General features: G+C 41.2%; 2 protein-coding genes across 3 annotated transcripts; both read left to right on the forward strand.

Annotated features, from left to right (window-relative positions):
- The first annotated feature begins 379 nt into the window (after positions 1 to 379).
- On the forward strand, positions 380 to 7,503 carry rsph1 (radial spoke head component 1). Its single transcript, XM_035409917.1, has 8 exons — positions 380 to 539; positions 622 to 735; positions 3,416 to 3,521; positions 3,798 to 3,888; positions 4,212 to 4,347; positions 5,415 to 5,486; positions 6,221 to 6,344; positions 7,234 to 7,503. Exons 1-8 carry the CDS (start codon positions 480 to 482, stop codon positions 7,410 to 7,412), a joined length of 882 nt encoding a protein of 293 aa, XP_035265808.1. The 5' UTR covers positions 380 to 479; the 3' UTR covers positions 7,413 to 7,503.
- A 531-nt stretch (positions 7,504 to 8,034) lies between these two features.
- rrp1 (ribosomal RNA processing 1) lies at positions 8,035 to 20,803 on the forward strand. Of its 2 annotated transcripts, none has more exons than XM_035411923.1 (16): positions 8,035 to 8,252; positions 8,791 to 8,873; positions 9,876 to 9,933; positions 10,339 to 10,424; positions 11,048 to 11,109; positions 12,062 to 12,191; positions 12,651 to 12,715; positions 13,113 to 13,324; positions 13,616 to 13,746; positions 15,288 to 15,385; positions 15,653 to 15,672; positions 16,350 to 16,514; positions 17,691 to 18,595; positions 19,145 to 19,321; positions 19,576 to 19,654; positions 20,381 to 20,803. In XM_035411923.1, exons 1-16 carry the CDS (start codon positions 8,123 to 8,125, stop codon positions 20,566 to 20,568), a joined length of 2,589 nt encoding a protein of 862 aa, XP_035267814.1. In that variant the 5' UTR covers positions 8,035 to 8,122; the 3' UTR covers positions 20,569 to 20,803. The 2 variants fall into 2 exon arrangements, with proteins under 2 accessions (XP_035267814.1, XP_035267815.1); XM_035411924.1 differs by having other exon boundaries at positions 19,576 to 19,642.
- Positions 20,804 to 27,211: the final 6,408 nt, after the last annotated feature.

Here is a 27,211-nt window from a genome sequence, read left to right on the forward strand (position 1 = left end):
AGTTCTCCTGGCACAGCAAAGACTAATGTTACTAGAGCTGACGCCAAATCAAGAAGGGTACAAGAATGTTCAATGTAGGCTATGCTAACGATAAAGTTTTTTCATATTTTGTCTAGACGCTTGAATGGTGTAAAATAAATAGGCTACACTTTTCGCTCCCTTTAAATCGTTTTACTTCATTTAACCCTTTAAGGTGTAAGATCATAAATGTGATTAGAATGTTCTTAACTGAACATTCGACCGCTAATGCAACAATAATAACAGGTAACTGAAAGCAATTTAGTTCTAGAACACACAAAAAAAAAAAAAAATCCAAAAAGCTACTTTTCAAAGGGTTAAAATAGTGCAGGCTACAAGATTAACTTCTCGCCACGTCCCGACCGTTGCCCTGGCAACATGTAACAAACGATTTTACGGTCGCCAAGAAACGGTTACCTTGTAACGGCCCTTTTAGCAATTGAGCGCGTGTGTATCACAGAATGGTTGCAATGTCGGACGCTGGATCTGAAGAATTTGATGACGATCAGGGCAACCTCGGAGTGAGTGTTTCAGCAACCTAATACATGCATTTAGTTGTATGATTAATAACATCCCTGAATAATTTAAAATATCTTAAATTAGGAGTACGACGGTGAACGAAACGAGGCAGGAGAGAGACATGGAGTCGGGAAAGCGGTGTTACCCAACGGAGATACTTATCAAGGATTATATGAAAACGGGAAAAGGAGTGGTCAGGTACGGTAAACAAGATTATTCTGTAAAGTCGGGCATATAGGCTACGGTGTAGCTTTGCAAGCTACGTTATCTGGGGCCACAAGCAAGGCAATCGATATGCATGGTTTACATGTAATGCCTTGTTTGTGCGAAAGATGACGGAAGTTAATTGTCTTAATTGCCTGCTGCTTTGTTTACTGAACTTGAAGGAGGAAAGAAGTACCCTCGCTCAATACAAAAAACATTTTATGTTTTTATTTGTAAATAAATGCAATAAAATGTATCTGCTCACATGTCGGCCTATAGCCCCCAGAGGCTTAACGTCACTATACAAATTGCTTTGGTGTAATATGATGTGTGATTTGAACCACAAACCTTTCATTGCCCCTATACCAGCCAGTAGTCTATTAGAAACTTCTTTAGATGTCGAAAATATCCTTTATCACACATGAAAACAGTCTGGGCCAGTCGAAAACACACGCTGAAATGAACACACATGCTGTAAAAAAACAAAACAAAAAGTGAGTCAATTTACATTGGTGGGTGCGTCTGTTTTTTTCAGCATAACTGCATTGTCACAGTTTTCACATTTTTTAAACCAGGAGAAATTATTAACAAAAGCCCCTGCTATGATTATTTTGTTTATGTGTCATATATTATTATATTCAGAACTACTGGCAAGTAGATTGACTGAAAAATGAAATGCCACGTCCTTTCAGACCGTACAGATGTGTGTCATAATAGTCACCTACCAAAAGGGAAAGGGCTTACAACACTGTGTGTGTGTGAGTGAGTGAGTGAGAGAGGAATATGGACATAAAATAAACAAAAACTATGCCAAGGCAACTTCCACATTTCTAACTGGGAAACAAGTGGACTCGCCCAAGCTAGGAAACTGTCTTTAGGCCCATGCCAGGCCAGTTCTCGGGCCATTTCCAGGGCTCTGGCATTTTCCTGGGTTTCCCCACATTGTTTAGAGAATTTTAAGTTCAGCTAAACAGACAAAATATAAGCACAGAAATATGCACACTAAAACATGGTTTTTTAAACAGGGACAAAGAAAACTCAATTTGTGGAGAGCAACCAAATGTGTTTGAGGTTGCGAACTCAGACAAGTGGTTTGATTCGTACCAGAAGACCCAACCTTCACCAAAAGGGTTATTAAAATAATGCAGCACACAGTCAAGTGGTTGATACAAGAATACAAGTCAATGTATCAAATAAACCAAATATAACTGCGCTTCAACTCCAGAACAAATCAGTCCTGCATGTCATCTAGCAAAACCCAAAATGCTGGTTTGAAAACTGCTGCCACTGGAGAGCCCGTTTTACCTCTCTAGTCTCCAATGGTCTTCATCACAACACCTGCCAAAAGAAAACAAAAAGTTCACAAGTGTGTTCTGTTTGTATGACAGAGACAAATTAGGGCCTCCAAACCATTATAATGGGGATATAGTAGAAGCAAAACAACAAACCATCAATGACTCAGTGGCAGGGTGAGACAATATGACATAATGTCTCGCTGTCACACCACAGAGGCTGTTTTAGGCACACACTGTGCCTAAAATGTCCACAAGAGCAGTGTTAACCTGCACCAAACCAGCACACCCATAGTGCTCAACAGTGACCTACATTCGGAGTAGGGAAGCCCAAATGTGATCCTAAGCTAGCATTACAGCCCACTGAAGCCTATGTGGGCCTGCCTACCATAGTTATACATATGGACGGTAGGGACATCAACTTTTAGGGCATATTAAAATATCTCTACCAATGTTTATCTCTCTGAATGATTTCTTAACTATTTCTGACTGTATATGAATATTCACTCAAATGCTGCTTTCCAAGAATCTTGATTTTGATTGGTTGAGGAGGTTGCATAATTGCCCCACATAGTAGCAAGCTGGAACTAGGCAGAGAGCAGGTGAGTGAAAGAGGTCATGAAAATTAAGCAAAATGACTGAATATAAAGTTGTTATCGAATTGCGAATGGTGAATAAACCTTAAACAAGTCAGTCGTATTTGTATTCCAGTCCGAAAACATAGTGTTGAAGCTGGTTTGAATTTTGTTAAACATTAGCTAGCAAGTTGACACTGCTGAATGGACACGCATGCATGCGTGCACCTGTATTTGGCTTTATCTGTCCATCTTGCCTTTGATGCCAACAATCATCCCAGTCTTGTTGAAAGCAACCCCATAGCATGATGCTAACTCCACCATGCTGTGATGCCAGATCGTTAATATCTAAGGGCAGTATTACACTAGGTCAAACTTCTCTGAGATTTTGGTTTATCTTGGGGGGTTATGGTTTGAAGCTTATGGGAAGTGAGGTGCAGTATGGCAGAGGTGGAGGTTTTAAAACTTGGACAGCTTGTTCCACCTCAACAGGACGCCAAGGTCCAAACAAGATGCCAGAACAAACAAGCTGCCAGAAAACATGCGTTAGCCTAGTGGGCAGGTTGTACAGGGGTAATGATAGACTGTAAACTACTGCAGGTAGTGAAAAGTTGTGCAATAGACCAATAAGGATCATGAATTTGAATAGCTATTTCCTACATAGCCAGTAGAGGGCGACAATGAGATGCAAGACATTCGTGGTGAAGAGAAGAAGGGGCACAGTGGGCAGCAGTTGGTTGTGACGCATAATAAAAGACTTTGGTGAAATAGTTTGTTTGATTTCTTGGTCTTATGTTTGTGCACCAGGGAACATATCGGTTTAAAAATGGAGCTCGGTATGTTGGAGAATACGACATGAACAAGAAGCACGGACAGGGCACTTTCTACTACCCCGATGGATCCAGATATGAAGGTGAGTGTGGGAATGAGTTAAACATTCACATTCAGGTAAAATTCAAGTTGAAACTCAAGAGGAAATTCTCTTCATTTGCATATTCAGTGCACAGTTATATTTGCAAAGCATTTCCTGAAATATTACTGGTGGAAAAGGAAATATACAAGAAAATTTAAATAATGGAATAAAGACATAAAAATAGGAGTGGAACACTTTCATTACATTTTTTACTTTTTATCTCTCTTTTTTCTTATATGTATTTAAGAAAAAAGTATACTCCTCTCTTCGTCTCAGGTAGCTGGGTTGAGGACCAGCGCCAAGGTCATGGTGTATACACTTATGCCAATGGAGACATATATGACGGAGACTGGCTGCATCATCAGAGGTATGGCCTCCTCAACGTCAAATTGCTACCAGCCTCAGGAAGTGAAGGTTACACAAACAAGAAATTAAATCTTCTTAACACAGAATATTGCACATTACTCTAGAAATCCTGAGGGTATTAAAGAGTACACCTTTTGACAAAAAATTTTAAAAGTGTGATTTTTGTATTTTAGGCACACCTTGCTGAAGCTGTTCAGTAAATGTAATACCTGTGGCATTATGCCCCACAGATGTGCATGTATGTGTGCGTGCGCATGAGTGTGTGCGCACTAAAATGTATGTGTACACACGCGTGTGCATCTGTGTATTTAAACATGTGCATAGGCATGGGCAAGGAGTCTACACATACCACGACACAGGATCCAGGTACGTGGGCACCTGGGTGACGGGCAAGATGGAGTCAGCCGGCGAGTTCATCCACCTCAACCACAAATACCAGGGCAACTTTGTTAACAACAACGTGAGCAAGACAACCTCCTCTCCTCTCATTCCTGCCCTGTTTCTCCGCCCTTTCCCTCCTACCCAGGCCTTGGCTCTGTAGCTGGGAGGGCGAGTTCTTCTGAAACCAAAAATGAATAAAATACAATATTATCTTTTTGAGCAATGTTAGATCAAATGTGTGGATTTTTTATTAGGCTGAGGAGAGATCCTCTTGCCCTGGACATTTCTTCTTTTTGGAACCGCCAAAAATATCCATTCAGGTGGGATTTCTAAATTCCTAAAATTGTCCAGATAGGTTTTGTTTGTTCCATAGACTGTACATAAACAAACAAATAGCCTAGTACACTGGCTTCCAAACTATGCATGTCACAGCTAGAAATAGCTCTGCATGTCAAACCTGCATTGTGTTAATAAGTTTAAGGAACAAATTATTAAAGAAATAAAGCACTTGTTCAACAACCTAATTAGGAGCCTATTGTTTAACCTCAGTTTTTCATTTGATAAAAAAAAATGCTGTAACCTCTTTTTACATAATTGTTTCCAATATAGCAAAACTATTTCTGGAATGATGTGGCTTAAGAGGGTAAATAATCACTCTAAACATGAAAAGCACTAAATGAGTAAAAATTAAAAGCTTGTTAACCAAAAACCAGCATACACGGGGCCCAGGAGTTAAGGAACCACTGGCCTAGCATTGTGTACATAATGCCTGTCCATCCCTGTCCTCTTTTTTTAAAATTCAGTATTATAAATATGGTGACCCCATTTTAAGGAAAGCATATTCAAAAGGCAATTTGGAGACAACTGATAGCCCTGCTGTGCAGTTGATAAAACTATTTAAACAATCTGAGATGTGTAGCAGATGGACACAAAGTAGTGTCTTTGATTGCTAACCTCAAACATTGTGTCTCTAGGCCTAATATAAAATATTGTGTGTATGTGTTTGTATGTGTGTCCATATGTATCCGTGTGTGTGTGTGTGCGCGCGGGTATGTGTGAGTGTATGTGCCTTTGTCTAAATCATATTTACAATACCTATGTTTGGATTGCAGTGATGCATTCATAAAACACCCTGTTCCATTTCAGCCATCTGGACCAGGGAAGTACGTGTTTGACATTGGATGTGAGCAGCATGGAGAGTTTACCCAGGTGGATCAGGTAATGTTGACTCTGGTTGAAACTTGTGCCTATATGTGTTTGTGTAGAGACTGGTTATGTACTGGACTGGATTAGTTAGTTCTTTTTTGTTCTTTTTTTTTCTTCTGAATTTAGCCATTGCTGCCCACTTCCTGGAAAATATTTACATTAATATTTTACAATTTTGATGTAAAATTTTAATTAAAGAGCACTTTTCTGGCATCCAAGGTAAGGCGTTTAAGCACAGATAAGCAAGAACATCACATGTTAAACGTCTGCCTGGATAGAGAGAGTTGCAGTGATGGGATGGGCTTAAATATGAATGGCCGTTACAAAAAAATGTAAAACTAAAAATCAGCAGGGAAACTTGTTTAAAAGGAATGAATCATTTCTAAAATGGATTTGATTGGGAAGGTTGAAGAGAATTAATAGAAATCAGTGCATACGGACTGTCCCAGCTTCACTGGAGAAGTTAAATTGCTTTTGGTGAGCGCATGCCATTTAAGCAAGGATGCCCAATGGAGAGCCTCAGGGTCATCACTTTTTAATTTATTAATTAAAGTTAAGACACAGTTAACTCACCTCTACATGATTGTGTGGGTTTTAATTGGTCATTAAATGTAAGGAGAAAGAAAGATCCATGGGACCCTGTGGCTCTTTAGGACCAAGGGTGGGGACCCCTGCACCTAACACGGCATCCAGGCAAACCCCCTTAACTGCCTTTTCTCAAGCTCCCTCACCATTGTGTGCCACAGGATGGGGCTGATGGCGAGGATGATGACCCCATCTCTACCACGGTTCTAAAATGGCGGCCGACGTCCATCACCAGTCTCACGCGAATGACCCCTGCCAAAGATCAGAAGAAACCACCCTCACCAGGTGAGCATGTTAGAACTTGGGGACTTTTATTGAACAGCTAGACAACTGTGTAGGTGAGTGTAGTAAAACAATCAATAATTTATCATTTGACCCAAAGAAGGCAAATAATTCACGGAACACTTTTTTCTCCATGTTAATTCTGTCAACAGAACTAAACACTGTGTGATAAATTTTAGAATGTCCTATGGTTCCCAAGATTGTGGTTAACCTTTCAATAAAGATACCCTGAAACACTTTTTTTCCCAGTAGAAATGACTCACTGTGTAAACGAACAGATGGTACCGAGGCTCCAATTTTGTGTATGGATGAGAAAAACTAAAACTCTTGGATTTTACTTTTTACTTTACTTTTGTTGTTAATGAACAAGTAACCCATGATGATGTATTCACTTGGATAAGTAAGTGCACTTGGAAAAGTATTTGGATCACTCTTCGGCAAAATATTTCGAAAAATGAATATCATTTTCAAGCTTTTTCACTAACTTTAATGAAGGGTAGCCCAAGAAACCCTGCATAGCATCTCAAAAATAAAATAAACGTAGACATAAAAAGCACAGCGTATCCCAGGTAATCTTCTAGAACAATGTAAAACTTGGTCCTATAAGGCAGGCAGAGGAGGCTGTCAAGCACAGCTTTTCTCCCCAAACAGTTACCGCTTCCACCACCTTTAAAAATAGAAGCCTTTGTCTCACCTTCCCCATGTTCTAAGAGCAGTTTTGCTCTGCAAATATAAGTCTGCCTCAAGAGCACTGCCCTTTTGAAGGCACATTTGTTGCAATTTTCTCAGAATAAGAGGGCAAACGTAACATAAGGGGTGTGTGTTTGTTTGCAGTTGTGTTTTCTGAATGAGAAGGTTCCACTTTTCCCTGTCACACTTGTCATCCATACAGAACCAGGGAAGGGACCGGAAGGGAAGGAGAAGCAGGAGGAAGAAGAGAAGCTGAAGGTGGAAGCAACGGTGACCGAGGGACAGGCCCTTGCAGAGGAACAAACAGGGAGAACCAAGACCCCCACTACCCCAGAGCCCGAAACACAGAAACCACCTGAGCCAGAGGATAAAGAGGACTGACCTCCTTCAATAATCACAGATTACACAGATGCCTTCACTCAGTTGATTTGATGTGCTTTCATAATAAATTATAATTTTATTAGTGAATGTCTTTTAATGTCTTTGTGGTGTTTGATTGAGGGATGGATGCTTGTCAACATATAAGCTTAAGTTCAGTATAGGCCTAAATCAAGGACAAGATTTTTAAAGCGAGCTAGACTACTTGCTATTATCTAACATCAGACGGCGCTAGCTACCTGCCCTTTCCTTGTGCGAGGTCGTAGACTGGCTTTTCTAAAGCAATTGCTATTGTTGTCGAATTAATGTAAACAAAAACTAGGAAAAATTATCAGGACCTAATTTTAGTGTAGTTATTTCATTTCATGTCACCGTTAGACCGGGATGGCAGTACCAAGGCTGCGTTCTATGATTGCAACTGTATTGTCTTAGGACACGCCCCTTAATTAATTTTCAGAAGATGCATTCAACTGGAATTTTTTGTCGTCAACGGACAGTAGACAGAACAGTAATAAAAATGATAACAAAGAGCTAGCGATAATAATCTTGTGGAAATATTTGGAATCTAGTCTAGTATCTACAACAACCCCGACAGTCGACACCCCATTCGCAGTTCAGCTGGGACGTCATCATCCTGCGTCGTGGGCACGAAAAACGTGTTTGAGAAAAAGTAAAGTGACGGGTATGCGGTTCCACATGTGTACAGTAGGAAGATGGCGCCGGTGTTACAAGAACCTGAGGTTCAGTTCGCACAAAGATTAGCTTCTAATGAGAAGTCCATCCGAACCAAGGCCATCAAAAAACTGCGAAAGTATCTCAGCGTTCGGTCGCAGAAGCCCGAAGGTAACATATCCTTAGTTACACTCTCTTTGCCTGAGCCTTCGTTTAGCTATCGTGGCTAACATTGCCTGACAATCTGGCTAAGAAGCTGCTATGTATCGATAGCAAAAAAATATGCAACTACCGATAAGTCGTCATTTTTCTTATAGGTCCGAAAGAGGTTCGCATGCTAACTTCATAAAACTGTTTACGTTTGGCAAAACATCCGAAAAGTTTTTTTTTTTTTGGCCGTAAGCTAGCTAGCTAAATGTATACATAGTTGGTATGCTATACTTGGTAATCCTCTTTGGATATTTTACAATTCAGACAATCGGGATACGTAGCGTGAAGAGTCTAAATTACAAAGATTTTTGTAACGTTAGTCTAACCGATCTATTTTGTTTGCGTTCGAATTTGCCGTCTAGCTAATGAAATGTAAACATACATCTACTGTACATTCTATGTTAATTGACCTCCTCTGCGACTTGCAGTTACTGCGTCTACCCGTTAAGATTAAAATACATGAACATACAGATACAAAATTATCACGTTGTTTCTCAAGGTGGGTTCACCATTGACGAGTTGCTGAAGATATGGAAGGGACTTTTCTACTGTCTGTGGATGCAGGACAAGCCGCTCCAACAAGTGAGTTCATCTTCACTGATTGAGTTTATCCAACTCACTTGCATGCTTTTAAGTCTGTTGTAAACATGCTTGCTACCATACATTTGTCTTTAAACTTATTTAACAGTATGTAGGTTTGGCTCATGCTTCAGCGTTGATCTATTCTTCCCTTTCCACGAGTAGTTCATTTTCAGCAAGCACATGTTCAGTTATTTTAAGGTGTTATGTTCTGTCTATTAAAAATGAAGCGTTATTGTACGGTACGTAAATTGTTCATCACTAGAAGTAGGCCCGGCAGTTGGCTCTATTTTTTTTCAAATAGTTTGAGGGATTACACTGTCCTGTCTCAGAATCCCTGCTGCAATGTACTTTTAGCACATTGGCCTATGTGGGCAGTCCTTCTGTATTGTTGGGACCATCATCACCGCTATAACCAAGGACACATGGCACAGAACTGCACACTGAGACCCAGACAAGGGCCGAGTTGTAAAGAACATGTACTTAAACCTTTTTATAAATGGAATTGGCACTCTTATCTAGTGAGAGAACACTGCTACTGTGGCTGCTGATAGTTTGACTCTATACAGTCAGACACTGATTCTTAAATATCTCAATACCTGTGGCTGGTTGCACCCCCTACATGCACACCAACAGGACCAAACATATCTGAAAAAAGGTTGCATAATGTTGGAGATCATTTAAACATAATGTTAGAAGTGAGCTTTTACAAAATGTTATGAAACATTGTGCATACCAAGCCCAGAATTCATAATTCTTAATCCAGTATCCATAAGACATCTGAGAGTATGAGTGCTGATCTAGTATCAGGTCACCTACGTCAATATTCTAACCTTATCCATTATGAGCTAAAAGGTTAACCTGATCTTAGATCAGCACTACTACTCTGACATGTTTTATGAATTCTACTCTGACATGTTTTATGAATTCAGGCCCAGGACCAGCAGTGGGAAAGCACTGACATAATGGATGGTTCTTTCTCACCTGTTCTCTCTCCCTCCACAGGAAGAGCTGTCAACTCGGATATCTGGCTTGATCCACTGGTTGCAAAATGTTGACACCCGTAAGTATCTGTGCCCAGTAGTCCGGGAAGTATAGGGAAAATGGGGAAGGGGGGGGGGGGGGGGGGGGGGGGGTGCAGGATTACTACACCTCATGGACTCATTCAAAAATACAATTTGTATGTTGCGCTTTACAGCTCAGGAGAAGATACCATGTCGAACAATCCATGCATTTCTTCCTATACTATTCCTTACCAATGAAGATTTTTTATTAACACCTTATGAAATTTTGGCCATGGGGAACAAGCTGGGCTTTCTTTTTGTCTTGCCTCTCATTGGTTATCAATTTGCTATTCTCTTCTACCAAGCACCTCTCACAGTTTTTAAAAATACTTTATGTTATACTGTTTTCAAGTTTTTTATAGTGTTTTTGTCATCCGTTTGATTAATGCACTTTGTTTTTGCAGAGTTTTTGTTTCTGGAAAGTTTCCTGATGACAATCAACAGAGAGTGGAATGGCATTGACCGACTTCGCATGGACAAGTTCTACTCTGTAAGTAAAAGATTTTTTTGGCAATCATAACGGTGGTAATATAAAGGGTGGAGTCATTTGTATTTCCATCCCTTCAATTAATTAATTAATTAATTAATTAATTAATTAAAAATATCTATGATGTTTTGTGGGGATTTTTCAATCAATGAACTGATATGGAATTAGCCCTGACCCTGGTAATATGTTAAAGGCCCACTCAGTAATTTCAGTTGCTAATTGATGAAATCATCGAAGATGACGTTAGGTAAATATTCCTTTTGATATCTTACCTGACGAGCGAATGATGCGTTTATTTCAATGTGTTGCGCAAGTACAATAACGCTCAGATATCAAAAACGAAGAAGAGTGAAATGTAGACGGCGGAATATGAACAAGAAAATAGGGTCAGTCCAGCACTTATTTTATATATTTATTTTAGTCCCAGATTTGTAATGTGATTTTATCAAGACTCTGACCCTGTCAGCCATCAAGGCTCAAACATGATTGCATCATTATTTATAAGCAGAAAAACTTTCTCCCGTGTCTTTCTGGATTGCCCCTGAAAAGCAACATCAGTTAACGTCAATGTTTCTCTCCCTCCCTCTGCACCTCTCTCTCACTCGTTCTCTTTCTCTTTCTGACAGTTGGTGCGCTTTGTGCTCAGGGAGACATTTGAGATGTTGAAGAGGAGGGAATGGGACACTGGGTAAGGATTTCATTTGGAAACTCTCCTGCCCACCACCTACATGCAGTTTGACCGGCATTCTAGATACCCCTCCCCCCATGAGTAGGTAGTTTCAGACCTCTTGAGCTAAGAGGTCTGTGTTTTGACAGCAGTTTACAACTCTGCTACTTTGGGGAAGAAGAGAAAAGCCTTCTGTGAGACATGCATGGGTGGTATGAGGCTGCATAGTTGAAGGGTCTGTAGTGGACATGGGGTTTTTGATGACCATCTTGAGCAAATATCTTATGTTTTCTGCTTATTTATTTTTGTTTAAAATGTTTACATTTACTTAAACAAGCCGCATGTTATTTTGTTGGGAAAAGAAGTATATTCTGAATTCTGTTATTTCGTTAAAACTAGTTATCAACTTGGCCAAAATGGTAACATTTTTATATGTTTAACAAAATGCTTTACTAACATCTTTTCTGATTGGTATAAATAAAGTCATTCAAGTATGTTTTAATACTGTTTTAAGACTTTCAGCGTATTTCAATAATTATCAAGATAATGTCGTGTGTCATGAAAATGTTGGCCAAGATAATTGTACTTTGACGTTTTAACATCGGCACATCCCTAGTGGTCAGAGTGTTTGTTGTTAGCTTACTGAGAGTACTGCATGATCAGGTTTGGAGTCCCAGGTATCTGCAGTTATGAACAGGGAAAAAAACCCATCATTCACTGTCTCTATCTGTACACTGTTGCAGACAGGCTGGAATACCTCTCTCTCTATAAAACACAGACAGACACGCTAGTACCTCTTTCTTCTCACGCAGTGTTACAGGTAGACAAACTGTTAAGATAACCCCTAATCCCGAGCAAATCCCTCAACACATATCAGACCGCGTAACCTCCTGAATGGTACAGTGGTGGTACAGAGCTTTTTTAGAAAAAGTCACTTCCCTCACTCTGTCACCCTTTCCCTCTCTCTCTCCAGTCTGATCGGGAGGTTCACAGAGCTCTTGTCGGCTCAGGTTCTGCGCAGCACCAGCGACGCCCCTAAAGGAGTGCAGTTCCACATCCTGGACATCTACATGTCTGAGCTGGCGAAGGTCGGGTCAGCCCAGGTAAGATGGAGAGGAATTCGGAGGGCCAGTGCTGTTTACCTTTATCTCTGAAACAAAGCTGCCTACTCTCCTGCAGCACTCATCCAGCCGGTGGCACAGAGACCCCAAGTGCAACCTGCCATGACCAATACATATTATTCATACAGTTTTATAACTAGTTCATACATAACGCTTGGCCTATTTTTATAGAACTTTGGCTCCCAGTAAGAAGAACTCTGCTGTACATCATGCAAAGGAATTTTTATGGGAAATTTGGCTGTGCATTTAAAAAGATAATTTGTCTTAGTGGCTATCCAAACACACACTGTGGGTTTGAATTTAAGTTGAGTGTTTGCTGAACGACTTTGAAACCTATGCCCCCCTGGTGTATTTCTCGACATGAGGTATGCGCATTGTGGTGTTCCCTGCCAGTGCGGCATTGATAAATTCATTTAAGCATTTTGTGCATTGTGATTGCAGCTGACAGCTGAGCAGAACCTGACGTTCATCGACCCGTTCTGTAAAACGGCAGCAAAGACAAAAGAGTAAGTACAGGGACGAGGGCGTACTGTCCTTTGTAATAACTACTGTTCACTCAATGCACGCTTATTATTTTTGTGTCATAGTCTGATATTTAGCACTCTTATGACCCGCCGTCTTCTCTGTGTACTGCCCTTAGATTTATGAAACGCCTTGCCAGCAGGCCTTTAGTTTGGACTGAGCATTTCTACTTTTGAAACCTGGTTTTAGTTCTGTTTTTTATTTCCTCTATTAATTTTATGTATTGTTAGTGTCTTTATTGTTTATATTATTGTTTTTGTTGGTAAATATCCACTGATATCTGGGATCATAGTTTGTCTGTCTGCTCCTCGTATTCTTGTCCTGTGTCTGTCTACTTCCTGTTCTGACTCTGTACCTACTTCCTTTCCCCCCTGTCCTCAGTCACGTTTTGGTAGAGGCCATATGCAGCAACATATTCCATGAGATTGTTGACCACGCCCCCTTTGCAATCGAGGACCTCATGCGGGAGTTGCGGAGGGGAGGCGGGGGTGGGTCTGAATCTGACCAGGACCAGGAGATGGAGGAAGATGAGGAAACGGCGAGCACAGCAGTCCAGAACAGACCTAAGAAAGCCAGTGGGAAGCGGGTCAATGGTGAGTGTAACTGCAGAACTCCCTCGTGCTAAAACCACCGAGCCAGCAGGTCTTTTTTTTTTGCACTTGAGTTGCACACGACTGGCCTGGTCTGTGTGATCCTGCTGCAGCTCCTGACTGGCCTTATTTGATTCTGCAGCAGTGACTGTTGGGCAGGGTGACGGCCTCCAGTATGGCATGCAGCCTCCTGTTGGGCCTTCACACCCTTCTGTGTCGGTAGACTACAGCTGCAGGATTGGAATTCCGCCCTTCTTTTCCCCCTAATCGTTTTTGTTTCCTGACTGCTTCCAGGAGTTACCACAACTGAAGATGAAGATGATGTGGAGGAGGAGGAGGAGGAGGAGGAGGAAGGTGACCTGCCAGATTTGGGGGAAGACTCTGATGTTCCCCAGGATGATGACGGAATAGGGCCAGTGCTGCAGGTCAGTCTGTCTGTGTGTGTGTGTGTGTGTGTGTGTGTGTGTGTGTGTGTGTGTGTGTGCGTGCGTGGGTCACACACCGGTGTGACACCCCTGGGAGGGAGATGCGGCATTTCCGGGTGTGCACCGTCGTTTGTCGCACGGAGAGCACACGCACCCCAGCGCACGCACACAAACACAAAATCACATAAAGCAAAAAAAACATACGCTTCCCCCTCACGGGTTCTGGGCAGAAACAGTACACTGAAACAACAAGCAAAAAAGCTTTTCAGGCCGCTGCTGCTTTCAGCTGGACAACTTCTCAGTTGCCAGCATCTTTCTCCATCTTTAGTGTTCTTACAAACAATACAAAACAGACTCGCTCTCTCGGCGTGTGCTCCTGGTCTTGACCCCGAACTGTGGAGAGGAACACACCTTTAAGCACCTGTGCTGATTGTTAACGTAAGCCAGGTGCGTGTGCTGTCTCTGCCAGTCGGCATGGCCATAACAAATCTGCTTCTCCAGCGGACCGAATGGTACAGTGTGTTTCTGGTTCTGCTAGCCATTTCTGTGTAACTGTGTGGCTCCCTACGGATATAGATTTGGGGCAGTCTAGCATAATGGTTAGAAAACTTGACTTGTATGTCCTCAGTTGTAGTTTCAGTTCCCAACTGGGCTGCTGCCATTGTACCCTTGAGCAAGGAACGAATATAAATTGCTTTTGTGAACATGGCCAGCTTTATAAATGAATTAAATGTAATATGTACTAGTCGCTCTGGATAAATGTGTCTGATAAATGCTGAAATGTAAATGTAGATACCCTGCTGGGCTCTGTGTCACAGTAGTACTGCATAGCAGTTGCTGTTTTTCTTTTCTGTGCTGGTAAACAGTGCATGCCAAACGGGGTCAAGGCACACGGGTGGGTTGTGGGAGGGGTTTGAGATGCGACTCGAGATACAAATGAGAAAAATAACTTCTGTGTTATTTGTTGTTAGACACTTCCCCACACACGCCTGTCAAATTAAACACTACACCAGTTACTTGCTAAGCACTATTTATATTGCGCTAGTGTGCATCAAAAAAAATGATGTGACATCAAAATATTTTAAAACCATATTTTTAACATATGTAAAGTGTGCTATCTGTTCAGTAAGTGGGTTACACTAACAGTTTTCCTGTACATCTGTATTGTGTTAGTGAACATAGTTTGTATCTGAACTGTGCTCAATAATACAATGTTACTGTACGTCTGTGCTGTGTTCATGAGCATAGTTTGTGTGCATCTGGACTGTGTTCAGTAAGACAGTGTTACTGTATGTCTGTGCTGTGTTCATGAACATAGTTTGTGTGCATCTGGACTGTCCTTAATAATAGAGTAACTATACATCTGTGACTGTATTGTGCCAGCTGGTATTACTGCACTTCTGGGCTGTAGTGTTTATCGTAGCGGGGGCTCTGTATGTCCTTATTAGCTGTTTATGGGTATCTCTGCAGTCCGTCCCCCCCTCTCTCTCTGGGTATCAGGCTTATCTCTGTGTTCCTCCCTCTCTCTTACTCGGCTGTAGTTTGACTACCAGGCCCTGGGTGAGAGGCTGTTTGAGCTGGCCAGCCGCAGCAACATTCCCTCATTCAACAGGAAGAAACTGTACAAGCTGGTCAGAACGTGAGTAAACTCCTTATTTTAAAATTCTCCTCACTCAGCATGTACTGTGAGTGCCAGCGTACACGTACATGTCACAGTTAACACACACTCGTATGGAGGCACATGCAGTATATGCAGACACATGCACTCGCATGTACATGCTCAGGCAAACTGGTCATTTGCTAGCTTTGCAGTATCTAGATATCCTGAACATAGATTACATGTATGTCTTTGGGGAGGGGAGTCTGCACCGTTCCCTAAACTCAGGTTGTCTTTGTTCCCTTACAGCTTCCGCAATCTCAGTAAAGGTAAGAGCTTCGATCCTTCTCTTTTGTAACACAGCAGAATTTGTCCTCTGAGAGAAATGTCACTGTCAAGGATAATAAAGTTTATCTTATGTTACCTTTTAAAATGGGTGTGTGCCTGAACCCCCCAAGAGTGCGTCTAGAGAGTGAAGAGAAAGAGGGTTATTCGGAACTGAAGTATTCTGTACGAGGCGACACTGAAAGCAATGCAAAAATACACCAGTTTTATGAATTGAATCCGTGGAATCGTATTGGCTAGTTACATTACCGGGCCATTCTCATTGTGTTACAGCGGTCCTTAGTGTAATATATAACCAAACCAACAATAACTATTCTTTTTTTTTATGCCTTATGAAAAATACATTTCCTTTTCCCTAGCTTTTGTCTTTGGCCTCTTATGCAACTTGTTTGCATTTCTCCTCCTCTGTCTTCTTCATATCAAACATTTCTGATGTTCCCACATTGTGTTTTTTTTAGCAATGGTGACGAGACGTTCCCCTTTGCCTTGAAAGTGTAGCTCATTTTGCGTTAGCGCTCACGTTTGTGCATCAGTAATGATGTGGTATATTCGCATAATGCTACGTCTGTGTTCATACATGTTGGCCGGCTGATCTGTGACTGAGGTCTGTGTCCCCGAGCCTTTACTGTGAAACCGGACTGACCGCTTCCCTCCCCTCCAGGCGTGTTCCCGCAAGACGATTACCCCGCGGAGGTCTCGACGGACGAAGACGACGACGAGATGTTCGGCAGCCGGAGGAAGATGAGGAAAAGGAGGAGGAACAGGGAGGATGAGCCCAAGGAAGAGCCAGGTGAAGAGGGGGGCTCTGCGGTGAAGAAGCGCAAAGGTAACTTTGTTCACCTGAACAGTGATGGCTACCCGGGCAACAGCTTTCACAATTGCACAATTGATGATTGTTTATTTCACCTTGCAAGTCATACATTGCAGTGCAGTACAGCTTAACTTAAACCAAGGGTTAAAATTGAATACACGGGTTGTAAAAATAAAAACTCTGAAATGTTGCAATTAGTAGCAGTTCACCCAAAAATTAAATTAAGGTATGTTTCCACTTACCAGAATATGATCTGTCCATCCAGGTGGTTTTGCTTAGATTTGGCAAGTTTTTTAGATATCTGATGCTATCAACCTCAGTTGGTCCCAGCTTTTATGGCCTCAATACACCAAAAATTTGAAAAACTCGAAAGCAATTTCGATGAAACCATGCAGTTAAGCTCTGTTGATGTTTGTAACTGTGGCATTTTATTTGAAAAGAGATGTTGCTGTTGAGTTTTTCTAAAGTAAACTTTTGGTGCTTTGAGGCCACAATAGCTCAGTGGGTCCCATTGAGGTCTATAGCATCAGGGTGAGCTGCCGTGGATATCTAGAAAACTTGTAAAATTTCAGTAAACTATCTGGATGGATAGATAATACTCTGGTAAGTGGAAGCATACCTTAATTTCATTTTTGGATGAACTGCCCCTTTAAGCAACTTGCTGAGGATAGTTGGACTATGAAGGCTCCTTAATTGCAAGAACTAATAAATTTGCACAATACTAGAAACATTTTTCTCCTTCCCTTCCTCCATGTAAGATAATAGGCATTATTTAAATTCTCTTTCAGTACCTGAAAGTGACATTCCCCAACTTGTTTGCATTCAAGTAGATAAATGGGTAACCTTTTTTACTTCTTTATTTAGGTTTGCACTTCACAAATATATTCACGTTTATACAGTAAAACATAGCTTCACAGAATTAATGAATAAGATCACAGGCATTTATGAACATCTACAGGCAGAAGCTAGCCGTATTAGGAATAAAGATGAAAAAGGCCTCATCTTTTTTGAAATTGAAACCTGTTGGGAGCTTTGAGTTAGGAGCTCCAGTATACCAGGTGAATGGATCTCACAAAGTATGTTAATGAATGGTATCCTTGTACAGCCAAACACATTCCATGTTTTTCATTTTCATAAGCAGGCTGCTATTTAATTGATTACATTTTTTTCCTGTTTCAAATTGTCTCCTAGTCAAGAAGGATGCTGGGAAGCCCACCAGCTCAGAACAGGGCCGCACAACTGGGCTGGCAGATTCCGTTGCTGGGCCCACCGGAACGCCCAGCGACGGAGCTGGTGCCAAGAAAAAGAAGAAAAGGAGGAAGAAGAAGAAGAAGACTGTGGGGGTGGAAGGGGAGAAGGTACCCGCTGAGGAGGTCTCCGAGAAACACCCGACTGCGCAGTTGGACACTGGCACCGAGCAGGCGTGCCCTGCGGCGGAAGAGTCCACGGACAGTGGGGTGAAGTCTGCCCCGCTGGCAGAGACTCAGAACCTGTCTCAGACAGGCACAGAGGCTCAGGACCACTCCCTGACTGGTGAAGAGGGGGCTGTGGCTGACATGCAGACCGAGAGCCAATCAGAAACACTCTCCACAGACGGCGTTTCCAGCCAGGGCAGTGAGAAGAAGAAGAAGAGGAAGAAGAAGAAGGCATCCACACAAGGAGTGGAAGTGTCGGAAGCTGACACGGAAGAGCTGCAGACCAACGCAGCAGTAGCAGAAGGGGAAGAGAGCCAGTCGGCTCCAGCGGAGGAAGAGACGATGGCTGCAGATGAAGCAGAAGCCCCGCCCCTTACGCCGGCGGCCGACAGGAAGAAGAGCAAGAAGAAGAAGAACAAAAAGACGCCGGAGCAGACGGTGGAGTCTCCCGCCGCAGCCGAAGAGCCGACGCAGCCAGACGCCGGGAGCGACTGCGCAGACGCGAGCTGCGCAGATGAGCAGCCCGGCGACGGCAGCCCGGCTGTGCAGCTGAAGAAGAGGAAGAGGAAGAAGAAGGCGACGGCGACCCAGGAAGACGAGGCGACGGAGGAGCAGGAAACCCAAGTCAACGGACACGTGGAGGAGGTGGAGGCGGCAGGCAAGAAAGCCAAACAGAGCAGTGTGAGTCACCCTGGTGCTACCCCCCAAATCAATCTGTCCTCTCGTTACATGCTTTTGTTTTAACCAAACCTTCAAAAACAAGGCTAAAACAGGAATAAACCTTTGTTAAATGCATGCACTTAAAATGAATGCTAAATGCTATAAAAACTGTAATTCTGTACATTTGCTGGAAAGGGAAGAAACTCTGTGGGTGTGCAACAGTTACAACAAGCTTCAGCACTGGAAATCTAGGCCTGGAGATGTGAGCTGGCACACCTGTACTTCAATCGCCACTAGCTCTCACCTGTAGTACTGTGTGACCTCTAGGGTGTGGAATAGTCACAGGCTGTCCTGAAGCGTTATGTAGGCCTGTGGAGTATAGAATCATCACTGGCTTTCCTGAAGTGCTGTGAGGACTATAATTGGTGAAATGGCCACTGGCTATCTGATATCTAAAGGCATGATGACCGGTAGTTCTAAACTGGGGAGGTTAAGGGAAACAAGGGGGGAAATTGGAAAAGGGTGGCTTGGTTATAGGCGTGACCCCTGTTCTTTATTTGTGCCCTGCAGCAGAGTGAAGAAGCCTCTACACCTACTGGGACCAAGAAAGCCCAGAAGAAGAGGAAGGCAAAGGCCTCATCCGGGACAGCCTCCGATTTCATGAAGTTCCAGAGCCCCATTGTCCCCACTCCCCTGTTCTGCAGGCAAGCTAAAGGAAGCCCCAGTACACCCGTGTCACAAAAACAGGTACAGCCCAGACCCGTGTCCCATTAACGGCACACTGCTGTATTGTACATTATAGCGGGCATGATCTTTGCCGAGTCAGCACTGCAGCCACTGGAAATCTATTCACACTAACCTATGTGGGGAAAGTGGGACTGTGCCAGACACGGGGCCCATTCATCGTCCTGTCAGCTGGCTCGGAAAATGAGAGGTTTGCAGAAGAGGAACGAAGCGTCGGTTTGATTTCATTTTTTTTTCATTTTGTCTTCTCATTTCAGTTAACCCTGACGCCATCATCCGAGTCCAAGAAAGTCACCTTTGGGCTAAAGAACAACCAGACCGCAGGTCGGTGGAGCCGTACGTACAATTCCTACACACGTCCAGCACTTTATCACAGGGGCAAAGCATCGTTCCAGTTTAAGTAGGAGAACACCTGCTGAATTCACCAAAAAATTGTAAAGTTTATATTCATTACAAAAGAGTAGCATGGCAACCCACATTCTATGTGACAGAGAAATTGATTACATTTGTGGGATGGCTTTGAGACAACAATTGGTAAATTAATTGGTGATATATTTTTTCTTGTGTGTGTATGTATGCGTGTGCATACAGAAAGTATTCATCCCACAAATAGGATTTTTTTTTCTGACTACTGTATGAGTAACTGTCTAATTTCAAAATGAAGTAAAGTATTGTCTTCAGATTTACAATAAAAATAAAAACCTCAAAATGACTTAAGCATTCAAATCCGTGTCCAGTTGCATGATTTTTTGGCCTGATAAGGCTGACATTGAGCTTTTTGGCCTCAAAGCACTTTTTTAGTGAAAATACCTTTGCAAATTTCAAATTAAGTGATTGGAAAAAAGTTAAATAAAAATAATTTTGCATTGTAATTGTGTTGAATTCATTGTATTGGTGAAAAAATAAATATTTTGGCGCATTAAAGTTTTTTTGGTGCAACGGGACAAAATACGAAAAATGTCAAGGGGGTGAATACTTCTTGAAAGCTGTGAACTTGGTGTGTGTGAATGTATATTCATGGAGTGTATTAACTATAAAACTTTATTTATCTCTGTCCCCTAGAGTTCAGGAAGTCGGATCGGAGTCTGATGGTGAGTCCAGATGGCTCCTCTCGTGTGCCCTTTGACCCCCAGCAGAAGCCGCTGTTCGGGGTGCTGAAGTCACCTGCTGCTATGAAACCCCAGGCAACAAATGACAAAAACAAGAATGGCTCCTCCAAGGGCCGGCCCACGGCGGCAGATTTTTTTTAGAACCCCAAATCCTTGCTCCCGAAAGACTTCCTGGTGGGACGGACCCTTTTATTATTATTTCTTTGTGTATGTTTGGAATCTCTCTTCACAGCAGAGGCAATGGAATGGACATTTGAAGTTGTGTGACCCCTGTTGGGGGGGGGGGCAAAACAAAGATAATTAGTTTTGTATAAATAATACAGCCCTTCTATGTTTTCTGTGACTGAGCATTTCAGTAAAATTATTCTTCACTTTACTGACGATGTTCTTTGTGTTTCTTTGTGCTAAGTGAGGTTTTAATCTTGTATCCAGAGGGCCTCTTGCTTGCTCTCAAGGATAATTTCTTTTTGGCTTTCTATGCTTGATCTCATAGTGCTCATTGCTGCACCAGGAGGACAGGTGCTTTAGCCTTTTTGTCCCAAGGCATGTAAGCACCCCCATGTTAAAAATAGTATACTAAGCATACTTCATATACTTGATATAAACTTTCATTATACTTCAATCATTCTTAAAGGGATATTTCACTTTTGTGGAGCTCACCCCACTGTATTTGCATAACATGAGTACTAGCAACATCAGATGTTCCATCGCTGTTTTTTTCTGGCTTCTCAGTTCTTGATTCACTCCATTTAATTTTGGAGGCTTTGCCAAAAAATTTTAAGTACAAACTAACTAAAAAGGATAACCGATCAATAAAAGAGAGTACTAATGTTCAATGGTCTGTTTTAAAAATATCTGATGCATTTTAGATATTTCCTGTCTTATAAAAGAAAAAGAAGATCTGACAAGTTTTGTTAAACCATTGACTCAACATTGTATCTGTTCAACAAAAGTGGTAATCCACCAAGAAGTACAGTAGTTGTGTAGGCTTATGTCATAACATCAAAACAAATTAAAATACGGCTTTGTATTTCTATGCTGTAGCCCAGGCTATCTGAAAATACTTGCTTTATAGCTAACCTACACCTGAAAACAGCTTGTCTCAGAAAAACATAGACCATGTATTGTTCATGCTCTCTTTTATTGATCTATTATCCTCTTAGTTGTGGTTTAAAACGATAAATCTCGAAAATGAATGGGAGTGACTTGGGAGCCGGAAAACGACGATGGGCCAACAGGGACAGCTGATGATGCTAGCATTCACGCAATGTAAATACAATGGGGCAAGCTCCACAAAATGTGTTTTTCCAAAGTGAAATATCCCTTTAAGTATAAAATAGGTGTCCTTCAGCATACTATTTTTTCACATGGGCCTTTTTCCCCATTTGCAATGCATACCCCCCAGACACAATAAAAGGAATATTGGGAGAAAAATTGTGTAGAATGGCCAGCAAGTTATAGGCATAATTGGGGATGGTGAGTGTAGATGGGTAGTTGTACATTCAGACTTCCTTTCATTCTCTCCTTGCTCCTCTGTTCACACTTCAACACATAACTTGCACTTACCACCTAAGTGCCAAAAAAATGGGGAAAAAACAAATTTGTTCAATTAAAAAAAAAACTTAATTAAAGAATGCATTAAAGCCCCCAGCACACATGGATCTGCAGAAGGTGTTTTTGAAATGGTGAATGAGTCATTGGGACTCAAATTACTAAAACCCACACTGCAGCTACAGTAAACCAGAGATAATTAACGAAGCATATGCACAATACAAACCATCCGAGGAAAATAGGTCTGTCTGTCTCTAAGAAACTCATCTATGATTCATGATTCATCTATGGACTGTTATTTTGTGAACTTCCTTTCTGGAGGTTAAAAAGCAATTTTTACCAAACTCTGTTGGACAGCTGGGCATGCTAAAACCTCAATGTTCCTTACATAAAATACTAGATGAAAGCCATGTCTGCCTAGGGGTCAATTTGATCCCAGACAATGGGAAGTAATCACAAACACACAAACACACACACAGTATTTAACATACAAAACCACTTGTAATATTGTGTCCCACAGGAGTTAGTATTTAAACTGCTACGTTTTCCTCTCAGTTATATATAAGCCACTTTTATCCTCAGTCCTGTCTGCGATGATTACAGCTTCTTTTGCCTGAGACCAAAAAACAAAATCAAAACAGAAACGCCTAAATGGATGATCTAGTTTTCATGATGAAGCAGTAGACCTGAGAGGCTTAGTCAGTAAAGGCTCACACCACAAGTACTAGTTTGCGCCGTAGCCTATATTGTATATCACAAAGTTTTAGTCTTGGCAAAGCTAAAAACAAAACAATAAACGAATAAATTAAAATTCTAATGCAGTTTTAAAAACAGTGGAGAAGCTCTCGTCTTTCTAGGAACTATTGTAGCAGAGGGGACTTCTGTGTGGCTGGTTTTCATTCGTGAAAGTAGGCTACTGCAGGGTCCCCAGTCTGCAATGGTAATCTGAAGTTCTTGTCTTGTGCTTTAGTCAGACTTGCTAGAGTTTACATTAAACCCTTATATCTGTTTTGATTCAGAAAAAATTGAGGACATGGAAGAGATCCTGATGCTGTTAGCTCACTTCAGTTAATAATTTTACTGAATGAGGGAGCAAACCATGTAAGGTTTCAAACTTGCATCATAGCAAGCCAGCATTGATTAGCTGATGGCTGGCTGTTGTCCAGTTGAAGACTGCCTGACCATGCGCCAGTTAGTGGGAAACTGTGATATGTAGTCTCAGTGAGCAGCAAGCTAGAAACTGTTTGAACAGGACTGACAGGTTGATTTATCACAATCATGCAGCTTCTAGAATGAAACCAAACAGAAGGAAAAATCACACCTTATTTCCAACTGAATCTTTTGGCTCAAGGTCAACGTAGCCAATCCATATAAGCAAAATTAAAGATCAAATAAGGTGCATGCCTATTATTTTGCTGTCTCCTGCATATGTGGGACTGCTGAGAGGATAGAGATATGGGAATGGCTAAACAAAATTATTTAAAATTTAATAAATTTATACAATGCTTTTTGTCCCTTTTTCTCCCCAGCTGGGAACGTCCAAATTTTAACCGAGGCCATTTTCATTTTCTCTTAATTTAGTGGGTCTCCTCCTGTTGACTACTTAATACCTCATATCGTCACAACTTCCTGCCTGTTAATAAGGTTAAAAAATGTTGAGTTGATGGTAAATTACGAAATGACAATGAAATATTATTACCACACAATCATGGATAATTTAATTGCCTACTTTGCTATAGCTATAGTGGTTTTGAGGTGATGATGTAATGTTGAAACTAATTTCAATGACCAAATGGCCTACTATAGTTATGATTTTTGGGGCTATTTGTTTCAGTCTCAATATAGCTAGCAAACTCCCTGGGATATATGAGCTTGTTTTCGGGTTGCTGCTGGAGTTTCTGTTAGTTTAATGCTTTTAAGAAGCCAGTTAATTAATCTAATTATTAACTTCCATTCCAGCGAGCATCTGTCTGTCTTTTTTAAAAAACATTCAGGATCACCCAGCAGTTCTCTGTGAGTGTGTGTGTGTGTGTGTGTGTGTGTGCTTGCTTGAAGTGGAGCGGTGCGTCAGCCCACATTTCAAACCCAATTGTTAGAGTTAGAGTGCAACTGTGCATAATGTGCGTTACGATTTTTGCCTGTTGAATTAAATTAAATATATTGAATTAAATAATTCGTTAATCATTGATAAATCATTAGTTTCACAATCAAAAAGATCAGTATTTCAATATACTATTCAGCATTAATATGCTACTTAACAACTGGACTACAGGGGTCACTGGTGTGCGATACGACACTGTAATTCAGACTAACTGAAACCTTCCTGTCCATTGGAGATGCTACAGCCAATTGTGTGTCACCCTATTGTAGCAAACTGTAGGGTCCATCCACATACTAAACAGTTCCTTAACAGGATAATCAACCCAGCAGCCCAAGACTGGTTTTTATTTGAGGTGCCACTTCGACAGCTAATGCTGATTTTGTGAGCGTATATTTCAAAAAATATAGTTTATGAAAGAATGAATGTCAGATATTGCTTGATGTTGATAGTTTCACATTTTTAGTAATGTCAGGTTCTCGTGCACATGGTTCCGTGCACTGGTGCATCCTAGCTAATATGTAGCCAACTCTTGTCCTGAAAATCCAAAGGATCTTTTGATCTTTGTTTTAAAACGAAAGTCAGTAATAATTTTAGGCTGAAGAAACTGGGTGAATGGAATTTAGTGTAATTATCTGCTTTAATTAATAATTTATAGTGCTGTGAAATAACAGAAACACAACCAGTGGCTCACTTTATAAAGAACTGCACGTTTTTTGCAGGTAGGTTATGTAATATAAGATTTATGTCTAATACACAATACTAAAAGATTAAATTATATTTTTATCCATTTTCCACATTTTTCTTTTTCATTTTACTTTTTGCATTAGGTGCCTCTAACTAGTAAAGAGAGATGTGCACACTACAGGGCAAAGTTGGGGGCCGATCCTGAAGAGAGGCTAGCCAGGACAAGAGAGGGGTATTTCTGTCATAGGGTTATGCGGTTTTAGAGATTGCCAATGTAGGCTGTCATATATCGTGACCAGTATCACAGTTTTAATCAAACCCAAATCATTTTAACACAATACTATCTCTCTCTTTCTTTCACATTCACACACACACACACACACACATCCACACACGTGCATGCACTTGCTCATGTGCATACATGCAAACACACTCTCACAGTTCACACACAAACTAATCTTTTGCTTTTTTAAATTTTCCGTCTCCAATTTGCAAACTATGCACATGCATGCTCATATGTGGCTCCTGCCGCTGGCTCAGGAGTATAAAGGCAATCCAGGGTTCTCCTCCAAAACACCTGTCTGCCAGCCAGTGCAGGCTTGCATCTAAATGTGATTAAATTTACATAATACTATGTCACTATAAATTATTTAGCAAAAGTCTCAATGTCATTCAGTGAAACAAAATCATGTAATTCAGTAAAACAATTAAATTAAACATTTAAAAAAATATTAACCATGTATTCCACTGAAACATCTGATGATAATCACAAGTGACTGAATAATGCGTTTTAAATTTTAATGTTTTTATAACGATGGGGAACTGACTCTACGAAAGTAGAGACGTTTCCTATAAAATTATAATTATTTGGTATTAATACCTTTTTAGATGGAAATCTGTCTAGTATAATTTGTTATTTGCTTGAAGATGGATTTTAGTTGAGTTGTATTCACAATAAAAGTATTTTAAATAAGATCATTTTCAACAAAAATATTGTGTCACTGAATGACATTTTAGGGAGCAAAATCGCACAAATTGTTTGTAAATTACCAAATTATCCAAGTAAATACTAAACAAATACATTTTTAAAAGTCAAGGAGGCACTTTAAACAACTTATAAAAGCTTTCAAAATTGCTATGATTACTATTAAAATTTTTGACATTTTGAAAACCTAAAATGTCACCGACCCAAAATTATTCCATCCCATTAAAAGGTGACAAAGCTGAGCTTATGGAAAATGATGGAATATGCTGTAATGGCAAGCTCCTCATGCCATTTCCAAGTATGTTGTTGATGAAGACAGTGAATAAGCAGTCTAATCAAGAATCTGATCAGATTTCTAAATTCAAATATTCTGGGTCGTTAAATGTGACTTTTTTTTATAAAGGCAGTTTTCTTCCTCCTGTGTCTGTCCTGTTTCCCAACACTATTTCTAGAGCTGTTGCCTGTTGCCTTAATCCATCTCTTCCTCTTTATGTCCCATGTTTCTCTGAAAATATAAGCTGGGACCCAGCTACAGCCGTATTCGGAAGGACGGTCTAGCCAGACGGGAAGCAATCTTGGGCGTATCGCATTGCTGGGGGATGCCTCTGAGTTTTTGGGTGAGAGGGATTCACCTCGGGGAAGCACTGCTGAGAGGTGGACATGGGGCTCAATATGAGGTGGAGAGTGGGGCTGGCTCACCAAATGGTGGACATAGCCCAAATGTACAATTCCTCTGTACGGCAGGAGTTTGGTTTTTAAGGGATTTGGTCAGTTGACGTAAAACTGCGACGTCTGACCAAACCAGAGTACGCCACCTTGCATGGAGATCTAATGCCAAAGATTGTTGGGGTGTACCTAAATTACGTAGATTATGAACAGGGGCATGTGTCCTATAAGGCAGAAGATGGCACATTTGTTTTCTCTTACAAAATAGGAAGATTCAGGGAAGGTTTGTATCCGTTCCTATTCACTTATCAAGGCACTCCCTTAACTCTTGTGTGGTTTTGTCCTGCCTCATTATCAACAGCAGCATTGTCATATACAACATACGTGGTGCATGCTAGATTTATTAATTTTATTATGGTGCTTTATTTCATTGCTCTTTTAAATCCATCAATTTTCTATACCCTCTTATTCTTGGCAGGGTCCCGGGGGGTGCTGGAGCCTATCCCAGTGTGCGTTGGGCTCTCGCAGGAATACACCCTGGGAAGGCTGCCAAACTGTCGCAGGGCACACACACCATTCCCTCACACACGCAGTTTAGGCAATTTAGCATCTCCAATTAGCCTACTTGCATGTCTTTGGACTGTGAGAGAAAACCGGAGTACCTAGAGGAAAGAACATGGGAGAACATGCACACTCCACACAGAAAGTCCCAGGCTAGAATTTGAACCCATTATCAGACAAACTATGAATGTTGCAAAAACGATGAACTAATGATACAAAGACACACAGCTGGCCAG

This window comes from Anguilla anguilla, chromosome 3 (assembly GCF_013347855.1).
Source record: "Anguilla anguilla isolate fAngAng1 chromosome 3, fAngAng1.pri, whole genome shotgun sequence".
NCBI classification, from domain to species: domain Eukaryota; kingdom Metazoa; phylum Chordata; class Actinopteri; order Anguilliformes; family Anguillidae; genus Anguilla; species Anguilla anguilla.

Excerpts from the sequence above, each read along its gene's own strand:
- rsph1 (XM_035409917.1), top strand. The coding sequence starts at position 480 with ATGGTTGCAATGTCGGACGCTGGATCTGAAGAATTTGATGACGATCAG. Across the intron at positions 540-621 it reads ACGATCAGGGCAACCTCGGA|GAGTACGACGGTGAACGAAA; the intron begins GTGAGTGTTTCA and ends ATCTTAAATTAG. Across the intron at positions 6,345-7,233 it reads GAAGAAACCACCCTCACCAG|AACCAGGGAAGGGACCGGAA; the intron begins GTGAGCATGTTA and ends TCATCCATACAG.
- rrp1 (XM_035411923.1), top strand. The coding sequence starts at position 8,123 with ATGGCGCCGGTGTTACAAGAACCTGAGGTTCAGTTCGCACAAAGATTA. Across the intron at positions 8,253-8,790 it reads TCGGTCGCAGAAGCCCGAAG|GTGGGTTCACCATTGACGAG; the intron begins GTAACATATCCT and ends TTGTTTCTCAAG. Across the intron at positions 19,322-19,575 it reads CACCCGTGTCACAAAAACAG|TTAACCCTGACGCCATCATC; the intron begins GTACAGCCCAGA and ends TTCTCATTTCAG.